The following is a 14903-nucleotide window of genomic DNA, read 5'->3' as shown; positions in this document are numbered from 1 at the left end:
AACAACACTTGGCACTTTTAGCAAAAAATTTGTAGGGTGCAAGTAAAAAAAAAGTTGCATATGTTACGAGGGTGGTTTGAAAGTTCTTGGAATCACCATGAGAGGTCAGTGCTAGCACAACGAGTTGTTCACGTGATATTCATTGGACTGTTTGTTGCCTATAAACACACGCCACGTCAGTGGTCTTGGAAGAGAGCTATGGCAGCGACGTGGCTCTGTTGTTCCCACGTAGGTGATTTTCAAAGATGGAAAAAAATAAATAAATAAAAATAAACAAAAATAACAAATAAAAAAAAACGAGATTCATAAGGAAAGATGTGAACCAAAGGATATTCATGCCGATTTCCAGAATACATTAGGGGACTCTGTTCCTTCATATTCAACAGTTGCATGAGGACAAACGAATTTAAATTTAACTGGAGAGCTTAGATGATGATCCGTGCTGTGGTCACCCAAGATGAGTCACTACAACGGAAATCATTGCAAAAGTTAATAAAATGGTCATTGAGGATCGCTGATTGAAAGCGCATGAAATTGCTCACACTTGCCAGATGTCATCTGAAAGGGTGTATCACATTTTAACTGAAGAATTAGAAATGAAAAAATCATCTGCAAGATGGATGCCATGACTTTCGATGCTGGATCAAAAACGCATGTAAATGGACATTTCGCAACAATGTTTGACCCATTTTAGGAGAAACGAACAAGATTTTTTGCATCGGTTTGTGACAACAGACAAGACTTGGGTGCACTACTATACCCCAAAGACAAAACAACAGTCAAAGCAGTGGAAACATGCTGATTCTCTGTCACCAAAGAAAGCAAAGACAATTCCTTTGGCGGGAAAGGTCATGGCATCAGTGTTCTGGGATGCGAAGGGGATTCTGTTTGTAGATTATCTCCCCACTGGGTAAACAATTACTGGAGAATATTATGCTAACCTTTGGGACAAACTGCAAAAACAGATACGCGAAAAAAGGCCATGTTTACCAAGGAAGAAAATCATCTTCCATCATGACAACACGTGCCGGCACACGTGTGCCATCGCCATGGTAAAATTACACAAACGAATGTAGAAATTGTTGCCACACCCGCCTTATTCACATGACATGGCTCTGTCAGACTTCCATCTCTTCCCAAAGCTTAAAAGTTTTCTTGATGGATGAAGATTCACTTCAAACGAAGAACTGATGGCCAAAGTTTACAACTATTTTGCAGGCCTGGAGTAAAGTCATTTCCAAGATGGGATCAAGACACTGGAATATCGTTGCACCAAGTGCATTAATCAACAAGGAAACTACATTGAAAAATAAAAGTGTTTCAGCAATGTAAGTACTTTTTTCTATTCCATTCCGAGAACTTTTCAAACCACCCCCCACTTCACTTCATACCACAGAGCAGCCACCTGGAAAAAAACATTACAACAGAAGTCCTTTTTTGTGGCACAGGGGAAGTTGGAAGAGAGGTGTTCACTGTGGACTGGATTGGAGATGATACAATGAAATAATAATAATAATAATAATAATAATAATAAAACAAGGAGAAGATAAAGGAAGGGTACAGTAAAAGACTAGGAGGGTGGCAATAAAGGTATGAATGTATATGAGAAGGTAGTGTGTAATGTTAATTCAAATATGTGAATTTGCTCATTCTTCTTGATAAATACTCTATTACAAACAGAAAAGTAATACCACTCACAATCAAAATGCAGTTATAAATGACACAGAAATTCTGATGTAGCAGTCATTTCAGTTATCCAGAGCATCAACTTGATTGTGAACTGAACCATGAACTAACACTCTTGACTGTATATTTTCTTCCATTAATGACCTTCATATCTAAGCGTTCACCTACATATCCTATTCATCTCCGTGTCAGTACAGTATCACATAGTTGAATTAATACTGATAGTGAATATCTTTTCAAAGACACCTGACAATACTGTTTGTGTAGGCTTTCCACTTAAGAATAATTTATACTGTTTTTAACGGTAAAATAGGATGGAAATAATAAAACCTATTAAGGTGTCCAATAAATATTGGTATAAGTTGCTAGCCGTCCATGCCAGCTGGATGCCGCGTTTTTTTCCATGCTCGTCTCTACTTGGGTTTGGGCACTGCTTTCCACATTTTGACTGACATGGTGAGTTCATTTCCCTCTTACAGAGTCCTGTTCCCTGGCTATTAATGAACCACCATCAGTCTGAAGTATTCGCACGAATTGTGAGAAGTGGCATTGTCATGCCTGTGTAGATACTAAGTGGCAATGAAAGACGTACTTACATATGTCAGGACTCCTACATTTACTTTCCCTTTCCCTATTGCTCTTTTGGGCAGTGTGGTCCCAGTATTTCTACAATGCTGGCAAGAACAGTTCAGCCAACCAAAGGGCAGGCAGATGCAGGCAATGAATACCAGAATGCAGAATTGTTTTTGAGGGGGTGAAGGGGGCGTGGGGCAGGTGCCCGCTGTTCCATTTACTGTGCCAGTTCTTGCTGCATTGCCAGGTAAGATGTCTCGTTGAACCAGTTGATAAGGCTGCCTTATTGTAGTCCAAAATTTGAAGCCCTACACTGAGCCTGAGGCACTTCCATCTGATGAGCTTTGTTGGTTGGTATGCAGTATTGTGAGTATCAAACCCATTTGGTGGCAGTGCAGTTGCAGTTTAGTCAGCACCACATGTGCTCTGGGCAGTTATATACTCCACAAGCCACCCAACAGTGTGTGGCGGAGGGCACTTTATGTGACACTGTCATTACTTCCTTTCCTGTTCCAGCCACGTATGGTTCGCGGGAAGAATGACTGCCGGAAAGCCTCCATGCGTGCTCAAATATCTCTAATTTTATATTCGTGATCTCCTTGAGAGGTATAAGTAGAGGGAAGCAATATATTCAATACCTCATCCAGAAACGCACCCTCTCGAAACCTGGACAGCAAGCTACACGTGATGCAGAGCACCTCTCTTGCAGAGTCTGCCACTTGAGTTTGCTAAACATTTCCGTAACACTATCACACTTACCAAATAACCCCGTGACGAAACGCGTCGCTCTTCTTTGGATCTTCTCTATCTCCTCTGTGAACCCGACCTGGTATGGATCCCACACTGATGAGCAATACTCAAGTATAGGTTGAACGAGTGTTTTGTAAGCCACCACCTTTGTTGATGGACTACATTTTCTAAGGACTCTCCCAATGAATCTCAACGTGGCACCTGCCTTACCAACAATTAATTTTATATGATCATTCCACTTCAAATCTTACCGTATGCATTACTCCCAGATATTTTACAGAAGTAACTGCTGCCAGTGTTTGTTCCGCTATCATATAATCATACAATAAAGGATATATTGTGCAGACTTGCTGACTGGAATGTTAGTTTTAGTTAGCTCCTGACTGCAAAGATCAGACTAGGTTATTGACATTATCCAACCCTTCTTCAGCTGAAGCTGCCCAAATTACAGAATTGCATGAACTTATGGCAGTGGCAAGGGGCATCCTTTCTGATAATTGGCAGGTAGCTCAATTGGGTGTGCAATGGTAGACAGTCCCAGTGACCCCAGGGATGTCCCCAGTGGCTTCGCCTCCCATCGAGTTGCCGAGTGTTCCTGCAGTTGACGATTCCAATGTGATGGCATTGCGATGCTGCCCTTCCCTGACTGCCGAGATTGACAGGTTCATGCCACTCAGTGTCAATTCTTGCCAGGGGTGTCATTCTCCTTCCACTCACTGGGGTAAACCAATGATCCTGTCACAATTGCCATTTGTTGCATGTACCCAATACACAGGGAGGCTGTGTGTTGGATGCACCAGCAGTTAAGTCATTTGTCAACTGTGACAGTCGATGGGCAATGAGTCAGTCATCGGATGATCTGGTGTTTTCAATGGACTCTGGGGTTGTCTCTGATGTCCTGCACATGAAGCCCTAGCGTATTTTATTGATGCTGGAATTGGATGGGTGGCTGGTCAAATTTCAGGTAGGCATGGGAGCAACAGTCAGCCTACTTAATTTAGATACGTATAGGCTTTCTGAGTGCCTGGGATTGCAATATCCACTCCATCAGGTTGTGCCGTAATGTAAACAGTGTATTACCTTGCAGGAGCAATTGTCCACCTCCGCGTGTTATAAGAACGTGAAACAACAACTTACCTTGTTAGTGTCAATTCACTGCTGGCACAAAATATCTTTGGGCTCGATGCATTTTCTCTTTCTGGCTTCCAGATCATTGACAAAGTGCATTTAAGTGTCTCAATCTGTTCCGATTCATAATTTGAACTCCTTACTGCAGTCCTACAGCCCTCTCTTTAATACCCTGGGGAGTGTAGAAAATTTTGAGGCACATTTCTCTCAAGCTGTCAGTGGTACCCAAATTTTATCATCCCGCCCCATTCCCTTTACCATGACCACAAGGTAAATGTTGACTTGCAGCTTTAGCAAATCATGGCATCATTTCTCATACTTCAAGTCAAATGGCCACCCCTTTGGTAGTGATTCAGAAAGTCCAATGGGGCCATGCACCTTTGTGGTGATTTTGAACAGTTGGTCCAATGCACAATGTGTTGGGCATTCGTATCAGATTCTACAGTGAGTGGAGTTGTTGGTGCCGTTGTTGCAAGAGGGGGATTATTTTTCACATATCGTTTTGCGTGAGGCCTACCTGCAGCTGTCGTTGCACGTTGTCTCTCAGATATTCCCCGTCATCAACAGCTCATCTGGGCTTTATCACTTTTGTTTGCCTTTAGGAATCTTGTCTGAGCTGTGAATTTACCAATGGTATTTGGAGTGGTTGATTCAGGACATTCCCTGTTGCATCAATCCCTTTGATAAATTCTGGGTAGCGGGCCATCCTCCAGAGGAGCATTTACGAATCTTTCAGTCAGTTTTTCATAGCCTCCTGGAAAATAGCCCTTGTTGCAAGTTGGAAAAGCACAGTTTTTTTCTCCCCCGAAGGTGCATTTTTTTTGGGTCATGTGCTTAGAAAAGATGGTCTCATCCTCTTGGCCAACCTCATCAAGGCCATTGTCAATCTATCGGTGTCCAAGAACCTGAAGGCATTTCTGTTATTCTTAGGTAAGATTTCATATTATGCTCAATTCATTCCCCCCCCCCCCCCCCCCCCCCCCCCGGCCACCCACATCTGCTGCACGGTTAACCAACTTCACCAGAAAGGCATTAAGTTTGTCTCGTCTAAGGATTATCAATGGCCTTTGCTGTCTCTCAAGCAGCATTTGTGCTCTGTCTGGCTTCTTTTACACCAGGGAAACCCTTAACCTTGGTCTGTGGCTTGTCCCAGTATGGCATTGGTGCCATCCTGTCCCATCGAAACCAGACAGCATCGAACAGCCAATCGCCCAAGCATCGAAGATGCTTCCTGCTGTTCACTGTAAATATTCGCAGATGGGAAAGGAGGTGCTAGCTATTATTTTTAGGGTTAAGGAATCCACGTCTTTCTTTATGGGGAAAGGTGGCTCCTCCTCACTGACAACAAGCCATTGGTTTCCTCACTTGCCCTCATTCCAAGTTGTCGGATATGACTGCCAACCATTTGCAGCAGTGGAACCTCTTTCTCAATAACTATGGTTATTGCATTCATTACTACCCCACTGCCCAACATGCAATGCTGATGTACTATTGCGGCTATTGGTGGGACTCCATCTGGATTTTGATTGTCCAGAGGTTTTTGAGTTCATATTAGAAGAGGCCTTGCAGAAAACTGTCTCAGAATTTCTGCTGATGGGATTCGAATTCATGACTGCCATGGCCACTGACGTGCTTTTCTGCAATTTTGTCTTGATGGTTCTGTTGGGTTGGCCAGAGCACATCTCTTCTGGTGCAGATCTGGTGTGTCACGTGTTTTTCCTCTTACATGGTCAGCTCAATGTAGTTCAGTGGGGTTCTCAAGCTTGCCACACAAGAGCAATGTTGTTTTTTGGTCATTCCCCCAGTGTTGCGTCCTTGCATACTCCAGTTGTTACATGCGTCATTCTGGGGTATGACTCATGTGAAGGCATTGGTGCAACATCACATCTACTGGTCGGTAATTGACTGCGACATCAAACATCTAGTGAGTTCTTGCAGGGCTTGTGCACAGAACCTGGCAGCACTGCTGCACCAGTTCTCTCCTTGGCCAGTCCCAGAGCACCCATGGGACATGGTACACTGTGATTTTGCAGCACCCTTTTTGGGTAGCATGCAGTGGTTGATGGTTGATGCATTGTCTAGTTTTGTGTATGTAGCCAAGCTATCCTCCATGTTGTCAACTACCACAGCTCATGCAGTCTCGGTTATTTTTGCCCCTGAGATATCCCCCTGCACCCAACAACGGTTGGCACTTTGTGTCACGGGATTTGAGGACTTTAGCATTCACAACAGTATCCAGCATCTGACTACTGCACCATTTCACCCAAAGTCTAATTTAGAGGTGGAGAGCTTTGTGCACATATTTAAGACCCAAATGAAGAAGTTCCTGTCTATTGCTTCCCATGATGATGCATTGTCAAGCTTTCAGGCAACATACTATGTGATGGCAGTCAACAGTTGCTGTCCAGTGGAACATTTACATAGGCGCCATCCACTGGGTCTCCTTGATATGCTGCACCCTGAGTCACATGCCATGGTCGACCATGGACCACTGTGTTTTCCTCCAGGGGATGTCATCTGGACCTGGTCCTTCAACCAGAGGCAGAGGTATCTGGTGGGTGTCATGGTGAGTCACAAAGGTCAGCAGTGATGCACCTGCACCTCTGACGAGAAACCCATGGAGTTATTTCCATCCTCCAGCCCCTCCCCCCATGCCAATGGAGGTGGCATCACCTCTACTTGCTGCAACTTCCATGCCCTCTCAGCAGAGCTAGTGCCATCAGTTTTGGCTCCAATGGTGGTTGGTCCACTGTCATGTCTTCCAGAGGCCTCTCCAGTTCTGTGCTAGAGATCACAGCCCATGCCTGGTAAGTCTCGGCCCTAATAGATTTTTCAGGGGGGAGGGATTGAGTATCTCTGGCAGCAGACATCATGATGGATACAGATGAGCTTGAGTGGAAACCTTCCATAGAGGGTACACAGGACACACAGTACTGTACTTACCCAATTATAATATGAGGATTTCTTTTTCCCAAACTCGTCATTCAGAAAATACAGGATAGTCTTATATTCACAGATTAAAATATTGCTGTCGAGGTTGACATTTTTACATTGTATAACAGAGTACACAGGTGTCATCTCCTTTACAGATGAAGCTTTGGATATTGAGGTCACATGCAGATTCATTTTGAAGAATTCTGAAGTACATATCTGGGTAAATGATACTTATGTTTGAAGAGGTTCAAAATTTCTTGATACGCCAAAACGCTCAATACTGTATCAACATTGCTTGAACTACTGTGCGACATTTGATTCGTGCAGCACGAATTCAAGGGATGTGCGAGAAACTATGAACTAGCCACTAACAACATTCAATTGCTCTGGTTAAAAATTTGACAATTTTGTGAAACACAGAAGGAAATAGCACTACATTCTATCATCTAGCAATGTGTTGTTATATTTGAACAGGTTTGCAATTAAAGTTCTAAGTAAAGGTAACCCTCACAGTGGAAATGTTGTCCTCCAAAAAACATTACCTTATTATGAACTTAGACCAATATTTTATTTGATTATGGGAGACTGTAAAGATTTACTAAGAGCGTTGCAACTGAAAAGTTCAGTCACTGCTCATCTATTAGAATTCTGAGTAAAAAATGTTACCAGCTTTTAATTAGTTTCAGAACATGATAGTGACATTCATGTAGAACAAGAAAGAAGATTAATCGAGAATGAAATGTCTAATAAATGAAATCATTCATATCAAACTGACTATAATTGCTGTCAGATTAACTTATGGCGGCAAGGTCCATCAGTAGATCATGAAACAAGCAAAAGTCGAAGAATCAGACTGAGTTGTAATTGTGATCTTTCATTTATGTATTAGTTGCCGTTCTTGCATATGACTTCACCATAGAAGATATTGCAGTCCACGTTCTACAGTTGCTCAAGCACAGGAGTATAGAAGGGTTGGAGGGGGGGGGGGGGGGAACAGTGATACCAACTTGGTTGAGAACTAGAGGAGTGCGGGAAAGTATGTAGTGAGCGGGCAGAAAATTACATCATGCATCATGTTGCCAAACACGTGAATCTATATCACGTACTTTGGCTTTTTAGGAACAGCTACCACATTTAACTGCAGTTTGTCTGAATCCATTCATAGTCGGAACTGAACCGACTAAAATTGTACAAATTCTCAACAACAGCATTTTGGCAAGAGACAGCAAAAGTCTAGATGGGGGCTAATGGTATACCTAAATTTCTCGCCATAATGTTGTGGACACTCACGGTGACGTATGACGGGAACGAATGATGGCATGTAAGTTGCTATTTCTATGCAATGAGAGAGCGGCAAGCCTACGATATGTCTAGAAGCAAGTGACATTTTAACATTTTCACGTCAGTACAGAAGAGAAATCTGATATGTATTCAGACAAATGCAGCTGTGTTCGCAGGTCCCACAGCAACCACAACTTCACAAATGTTAACATGTTCAGGAGAAACAGCCAAATATTTGTGACAACAAAGATGTAAATTTCATAGCTGTGCCACTAGGATTATTATTATTATTATTAAAATACTGTATGAGCAGACCTACTGACAGAAGTGTTTACCTGGGGGTTGCAGTAGGCCAGGCTAGCCAGTGCCTACTTGGAGTTTGACCACAACACACCTCACCCTGTGTATCATGCCATGTACTGTGCCAAGTGCTTAGACGTTAACTATCTGCATCAGCTGCGTGATGAGTTCTACCTGTGCTTGTCTTTACACGAGTTTGGATTCTTTGCTAGATCAACTTGCACAGTGAGTTCATTTCCCTCTCACATAGCTCTGATATCTGGTTATTATCGAGCCACCGTCAGTCAATGAATTATCCGCGATGACCATACAGTGAAGTTGCATTATCACACCTCTGTAGATACTAAATTTATAAACCCAAATTCTGAGCGCATTTCCCACCCATTCCAGAGGTCAGACCCTGTATTCGCACTCTTTCTTCCCTCATTCCTTGTTTATGTTGAAGTCCTCCTACACCCTCCTCCTCCATTCCTTACTGTTTTTCTTCCCTTTCTTTTTGATTACACTTTTACAAGCGAGTTTGGGCATGTTCTCCTACGTTTTTAATAGAAGCTAGTATTTGGCAAAATTCTAAAGGTGGGAAATACTATAACATTTTTTAGTGTAGTGGGTGCACACTGGCTGTAAAGAAATTTGCAGCACAGAACAAATTTTATTACACTAAATGTCTGTTGGTGGGATATCAGGAATTATTTACATGAGAATTCTTTTCCTTGAGGTTTAAGTTCCTGGAGATAATTCTTTTATCAATGAGTATCAATGGACCACTTCAGTTCCAGTATGATGAAACATACCTGTGGGATGGAACTGTACAAACTCCAAGTCTTGATTCTGCAACCCAGCACGGGACACCATAGCTGTACCATCCCCCGTGCATGTGTGTGCTGATGTGCATGAAAAATATGCACGTCCATATCCTCCAGTTGCAAGTATCTAAAACAGAATTTGAAAATGAACTCATAAATCTACAAATATATGTTTATTTTCTTTAAAATTATGATATTTTGGGGAAACCTGATATATCTAATTGTAATCAAACAAAAAGAACAAAATGGAGGCAGGGGGTGGGGGTGGGGGAGGAGGAGGAGGAAGAGTAGTGAGAGATAGACTGTTTGTTGTGCTCAAAACATGAGTTGTCAAAATGTTATTTTCTAAAATGTACAGTCATTTGAATGATGGAAGTATTTTAGTTCAACTTAAAAAAGATTTGCCTTTGCTCATTTCATGGTGCTCAAACACAATTTTCAATGCTAGTTGCTGTTATATAAATTTAATGTACAAAACTGTTAAAATTAGTTGTGAAAATTTTACATGGAATTAACTTACTACACTATACAACATTCATTCCATTTCATACCCTAAACACACCAGAGATTATCAGAAAAGAAATTCTGAATGTGTAGAAACCAGGTTGATTTGGAGTGGTACGTACTTTTTGGAGGCAAACTGCTGACTTTACCTTTCTTCTTACATTTAGGCGAAATGTTCATTATTCCAAACGATCACAAATGAAATTAATGGTCATTTACCACATAATTTTATATACTCAGTGTATGTCTGCATGCTACAGTGGTTAATACCACTAGTCACAGATGTGCGACAACTATGCTTCATTCTTAACAATCTCAGAATTTTTTAAGACATGACAGTCTTTTAAAAGTCCATTCATCTTTAAGAGGTCAACTGATTTATATATATAATAGAGGGAAACATTCCACGTGGGAAAAATATATCTAAAAACAATAGCACTGGCAGGTCGATAGACACACAAACAAACACAAACATAAAGGACAGGTATACACTCGCACACACACCCATATCCAACCGCACATACACAGACACAAGCAGACATTTGTAAAGGCAAAGAGTTTGGCCAGAGATGTCAGTCGAGGCGGAAGTACAGAGGCAAAGATGTTGTTGAAAGACAGGTGAGGTATGAGCGGCGGCAACTTGAAATTAGCGGAGGTTGAGGCCTGGCGGATAACGAGAAGAGAGGATATACTGAAGGGCAAGTTCCCATCTCCGGAGTTCTGACAGGCTGGTGTTAGTGGAAAGTATCCAGATAACCCGGACGGTGTAACATTGTGCCAAGATGTGCTGGCTGTGCACCAAGGCACGTTTAGCCACAGGGTGATCCTCATTACCAACAAACACTGTCTGCCTGTGTCCATTCATGCGAATGGACAGTTTGTTGCTGGTCATTCCCACATAGAACCTTGGTAAATCACGTGGGTGCTTTCACATGTTGCTCTGCCTTTGATTGTGTACACCTTCCGGGTTACAGGACTGGAGTAGGTGGTGGTGGGAGGGTGCATGGGACAGGTTTTACACCGGGGAGGGGGGGGGGGGGTTACAAGGGTAGGAGCGGTGGAGTGGGGAGGATTTCATGAAGGATGGATCTCATTTCAGGGCAGGATTTGAAGAAGTCGTATCCCTGCTGGAGAGCCACATTCAGAGTCTGATCCAGTCCCGGAAAGTATCCTGTCACAAGTGGGGCACTTTTGTGGTTCTTCTGTGGGAGGTTCTGGGTTTGAGGGGATGAGGAAGTGGCTCTGGTTATTTGCTTCTGTACCAGTTCGGGAGGGTAGTTGCGAGATGCGAAAGCTGTTTTCAGGTTGTTGGTGTAATAGTTCAGGGATTCTGGATTGGAGCAGATTCGTTTGCCACAAAGACCTAGGCTGTAGGGAAGGGACCGTTTGATGTGGAATGGGTGGCAGCTGTCATAATGGAGGTACTGTTGCTTGTTGGTGGGTTTGATGTGGACGGGCGTGTGAAGCTGGCCATTGGACAGATGGAGGTCAACGTCAAGGAAAGTGGCATGGGATTTGGAGTAGGACCAGGTTAATCTGATGGAACCAAAGGAGTTGAGGTTGGAGAGGAAATTCTGGAGTTGTTCTTCACTGTGAGTCCAGATCATGAAGAATGACGATGGATCAGTCAGCCTTCAGACCACGGATAGCCTGGGCTTCAGCAGTTGTGATGTTGGGAGTAGGATTAAGGTTTAAGAAGGATTGAGAGGCAAGGCTGGAAGTCAGAAATTCCTGGAAGGTTTGGAGAGGGTGATTTTGAGGAAGAGGAGGTGGGTTCCGCTGTGACGGAGGACAGAACTGTTCCAGGCAGGGTTCTAATTGGATAGTGTCTTGGGGAGTTTGATCATTTGGAGTAGTATTAGGATCATTTTTCTTCGTGGCAAAGTGATATTTCCAGCAGAGAGTACGAGTGTAGCACAGTAAATCTTTGACGAGGGCTGTTTGGTTGAATCTGGGAGTGGGGCTGAAGGTGAGGCCTTTGGATAGGACAGAGGTTTCGGAACGGGAGAGAGGTTTGGAGGAAAGGTTAACTACTGAATTAGGGTGTTGTGGTTCCAGATCGTGTTGAATGGAATTTTGAGGTTTTGGGGGGAGTGGAGCTGGAAGTGGGAGATTGAGTAGATGGGAGAGACTGGGTCTGTGTGCAATGAGAGGAGGTTGAGGTTTGCTGGAAAGGTTGTGAAGGGTGAGTGAGTTGCCTTTCTGGAGGTGGGAAACCAGGAGATTGGATAGTTTTATGAGGTGGAGGGTGGCATGCTGTTTTAATTTGCAGTTGGCCTGTAGGAGGAAGCTCTGAACAGCCGGTGTGGATGTGGGAGAGGAAAGACTGAGGACTTTTATTAAGGATAGGGGTTGACGGATGTGTTCATTGTCTGAGTTGATGTGTAGGTGAAGGATTAGGTGGGTGAGGGCAATGGATTGTTCAGTTTGGTACTGGTCTAGGGACTGATGGAAAGAAGGGTTACAGCCAGAGATGGGAACTTTAAGTGTGAGGCCTTTGGGGGTAATGCCAAATGTCAGGCAAGCCTGAGAAAATAAAATATGGGAGTGTAATCCGGCTAGGGCAAAGGCATGTTTGCGGAGGGAATGTAAATAAAACTTAATGGGGTTGTTGTGAGGGTGACATGGTATTAGAAGGTGGAAAGTGTAACAAGAATGAAAATGAAAATAAAAATATATGGGGAGAGATAAAGGGGAACTAGAAAGCAAATGGAGATCTGGTGTGAAAAAAGGCGAAAAGTGTTGGTTAAAGCTGGGCTATGTGGATCCTGTGGTGAACTTGGGTTGGTAGACAACGATGTGCACAAAGGTTAGGTGGTTGTGTTGCCGCCAAAACACGTTAAAGGATGGAGAAATTCGGGAAAATTTCGAAAAAACTGAGTGTAAATTTATTAAAAGGAGTGGTTTTGTGGTGGCAGATTATGAAAATGAGGCTAACATTTGTCTGACGAAGAAATAATGACGTTAAAACCTGTGGGAAGCGGCTAAAAATGATCAGTGATGTGGGAAAAACGGAAATAAAGCGAAAGTTATTAGAACTAGCCGAAATGGTTGTTTAATAGGTGAAAGGAACTGTTTGTGAACTGGAAACGGTGGATTTTATAGCAGCGATAGTGTTAAAAGCAGACGGGGGGGGGGGGGGGGGGGGGGAATTCTTTTTGGTAATGGTTTGGAAGTAGGTTACGTATTATTGAGCATATATAGGCGGGATAAAATTGTATGGTAGATTACGGTAAAAAGGAGAAGGTGAATACAAAGTGAAATTACTTGCAAAAACAGAAAGAGAAAATAAGATGACAGAAAAGATTTCGAAATGCAACAGTGACAATAACAAACGTAATTGTTGGGTTCAAATTAATGATATGAATATAATAGAGGGAAACATTCCACGTGGGAAAAATATATCTAAAAACAAAGATGATGTGACTTACCAAACGAAAGCACTGGCAGGTTGATAGACACACAAACATACACACAAATTGTCATACTAACACTTTCTTGATGCCTTGAGATGTGTCCAATCAGTTGACTCCTCCTTTTAGTCAGGTTGTGCCATAAATTTCTTTCTCCCAATTATATTTATTAGTACTTCATTAGTTATTCCACCTATCCATTTAATCTTCACTATTTTTTCTGCAATGCCACAATTCAAAAGTTTTTTTTTTATTATTCTGTTCTTAACTGACTGACTATAGTGCATGTTTCATTTCTGTATAAGGTTACAGTCCATACAAATATCTTAAAGAGGTCTTCTAGCAATTAAATTAATATCCGTTGTTAAAAAATTTCTATTTTCCAAAAACATTTTCCTTGCTCTTGCTACTATGCATTTTATATTCACTCTACTTCTACCATCATCAGTTATCTTTCTACCCAAATAGCAACATGTCTGCTACTTTTAGGGTTTTATTTCATAATCCAATTCCATCAGCATCACCTGATTTAATTCAACAACATTCCATTTACCTTCATTTTACTTTTGTTGATATTCATCTTATAATATGTTTTCAAGACACTATTCAACCCATTCAATAGATCTCCCCACTCTTTTGCCATTTCTCACAGAATTACTGTGTCATCATCTTCTATTTCTTCTGTCTGACATTTAATTTTCTTCCCACCTTCAATCTTTGTTTCCTTCACAGCCTGCTCATTGTACAGATTGAATAATATTGGGGATAGGCCAGAATCCTGTCTTACTACCAACTCAACAACTGCTTGCCTTTCTTTTTCCTCATCCTAAGTCATAGGGTCAGTATTACTCCTGTATTCTTACGTTTTACTGGACATCTGAAGAAAATTTGAGACAGTTTTTTGTAAACTGATAATATGGTAATATTTACATGTCAGCACCTACTGTTTTTGGAATGGGAATTAGCGCATATTTCTTCTGAGGGCATTTTTCCTGTCTCGTATCTTTCACACAGGCGGAGTTTTCTCGTGACTGACTGTTCCAACAATCTTGAGGGTTCTATGACTGTCATCTTCCCAACACCACAGTTTAGACTCAAAACCTGGGCCATTTCCTATGTTAGTTAAGAATTTAGAAAAAACGTAATGTACATTTATTCCTTCATGATACATTGGATACAATGAGAGTGAAAGTGCAAGTTAAGTTCTAGAACATAGCATCCAACTTATGGGTGACAGAATGGTAGAAGAGGGCCTACACCTACTGGCAAGAGAGCAATGTGTAACCTCTTGTGCAATATGTGGCATATAGCCATATGTTTTACAAATAACAGTAAGCATACACATACAATGTTATATCATGTTACAGGCCCCACTGACAGAAGCATGCCAGCACACTGATGTATTCACATTACCTTTCGTGTGTGTGTGTGTGCGTGTGTGTGTGTGTGTGTGTGTGTGTGTGTGTGTGTGTGTAAAATGAAAGAACATAAATTTTGTTAACCTTAAAAATTGACTACAGTACAAGCA

General features: G+C 42.1%; 1 protein-coding gene across 1 annotated transcript in view; it reads right to left on the bottom strand.

Moving 5' to 3' along the window:
* Window positions 1-14903, bottom strand: part of LOC124776197 (succinate dehydrogenase [ubiquinone] flavoprotein subunit, mitochondrial) — a 102100-nt gene that overhangs the window by 42354 nt on the left and 44843 nt on the right. The window contains exon 6 of the mRNA XM_047251027.1: window positions 9447-9585. Within this exon, the coding sequence (XP_047106983.1) occupies window positions 9447-9585 (139 nt within the window). The remainder of the gene's footprint in view (window positions 1-9446; window positions 9586-14903) is intronic.

Source organism: Schistocerca piceifrons, chromosome 2, assembly GCF_021461385.2.
Source record: "Schistocerca piceifrons isolate TAMUIC-IGC-003096 chromosome 2, iqSchPice1.1, whole genome shotgun sequence".
NCBI classification, from domain to species: Eukaryota; Metazoa; Arthropoda; class Insecta; order Orthoptera; family Acrididae; genus Schistocerca; species Schistocerca piceifrons.
Note: the sequence above shows the minus strand (reverse complement) of the source record. Positions and strands in the feature narration are given on the sequence as shown.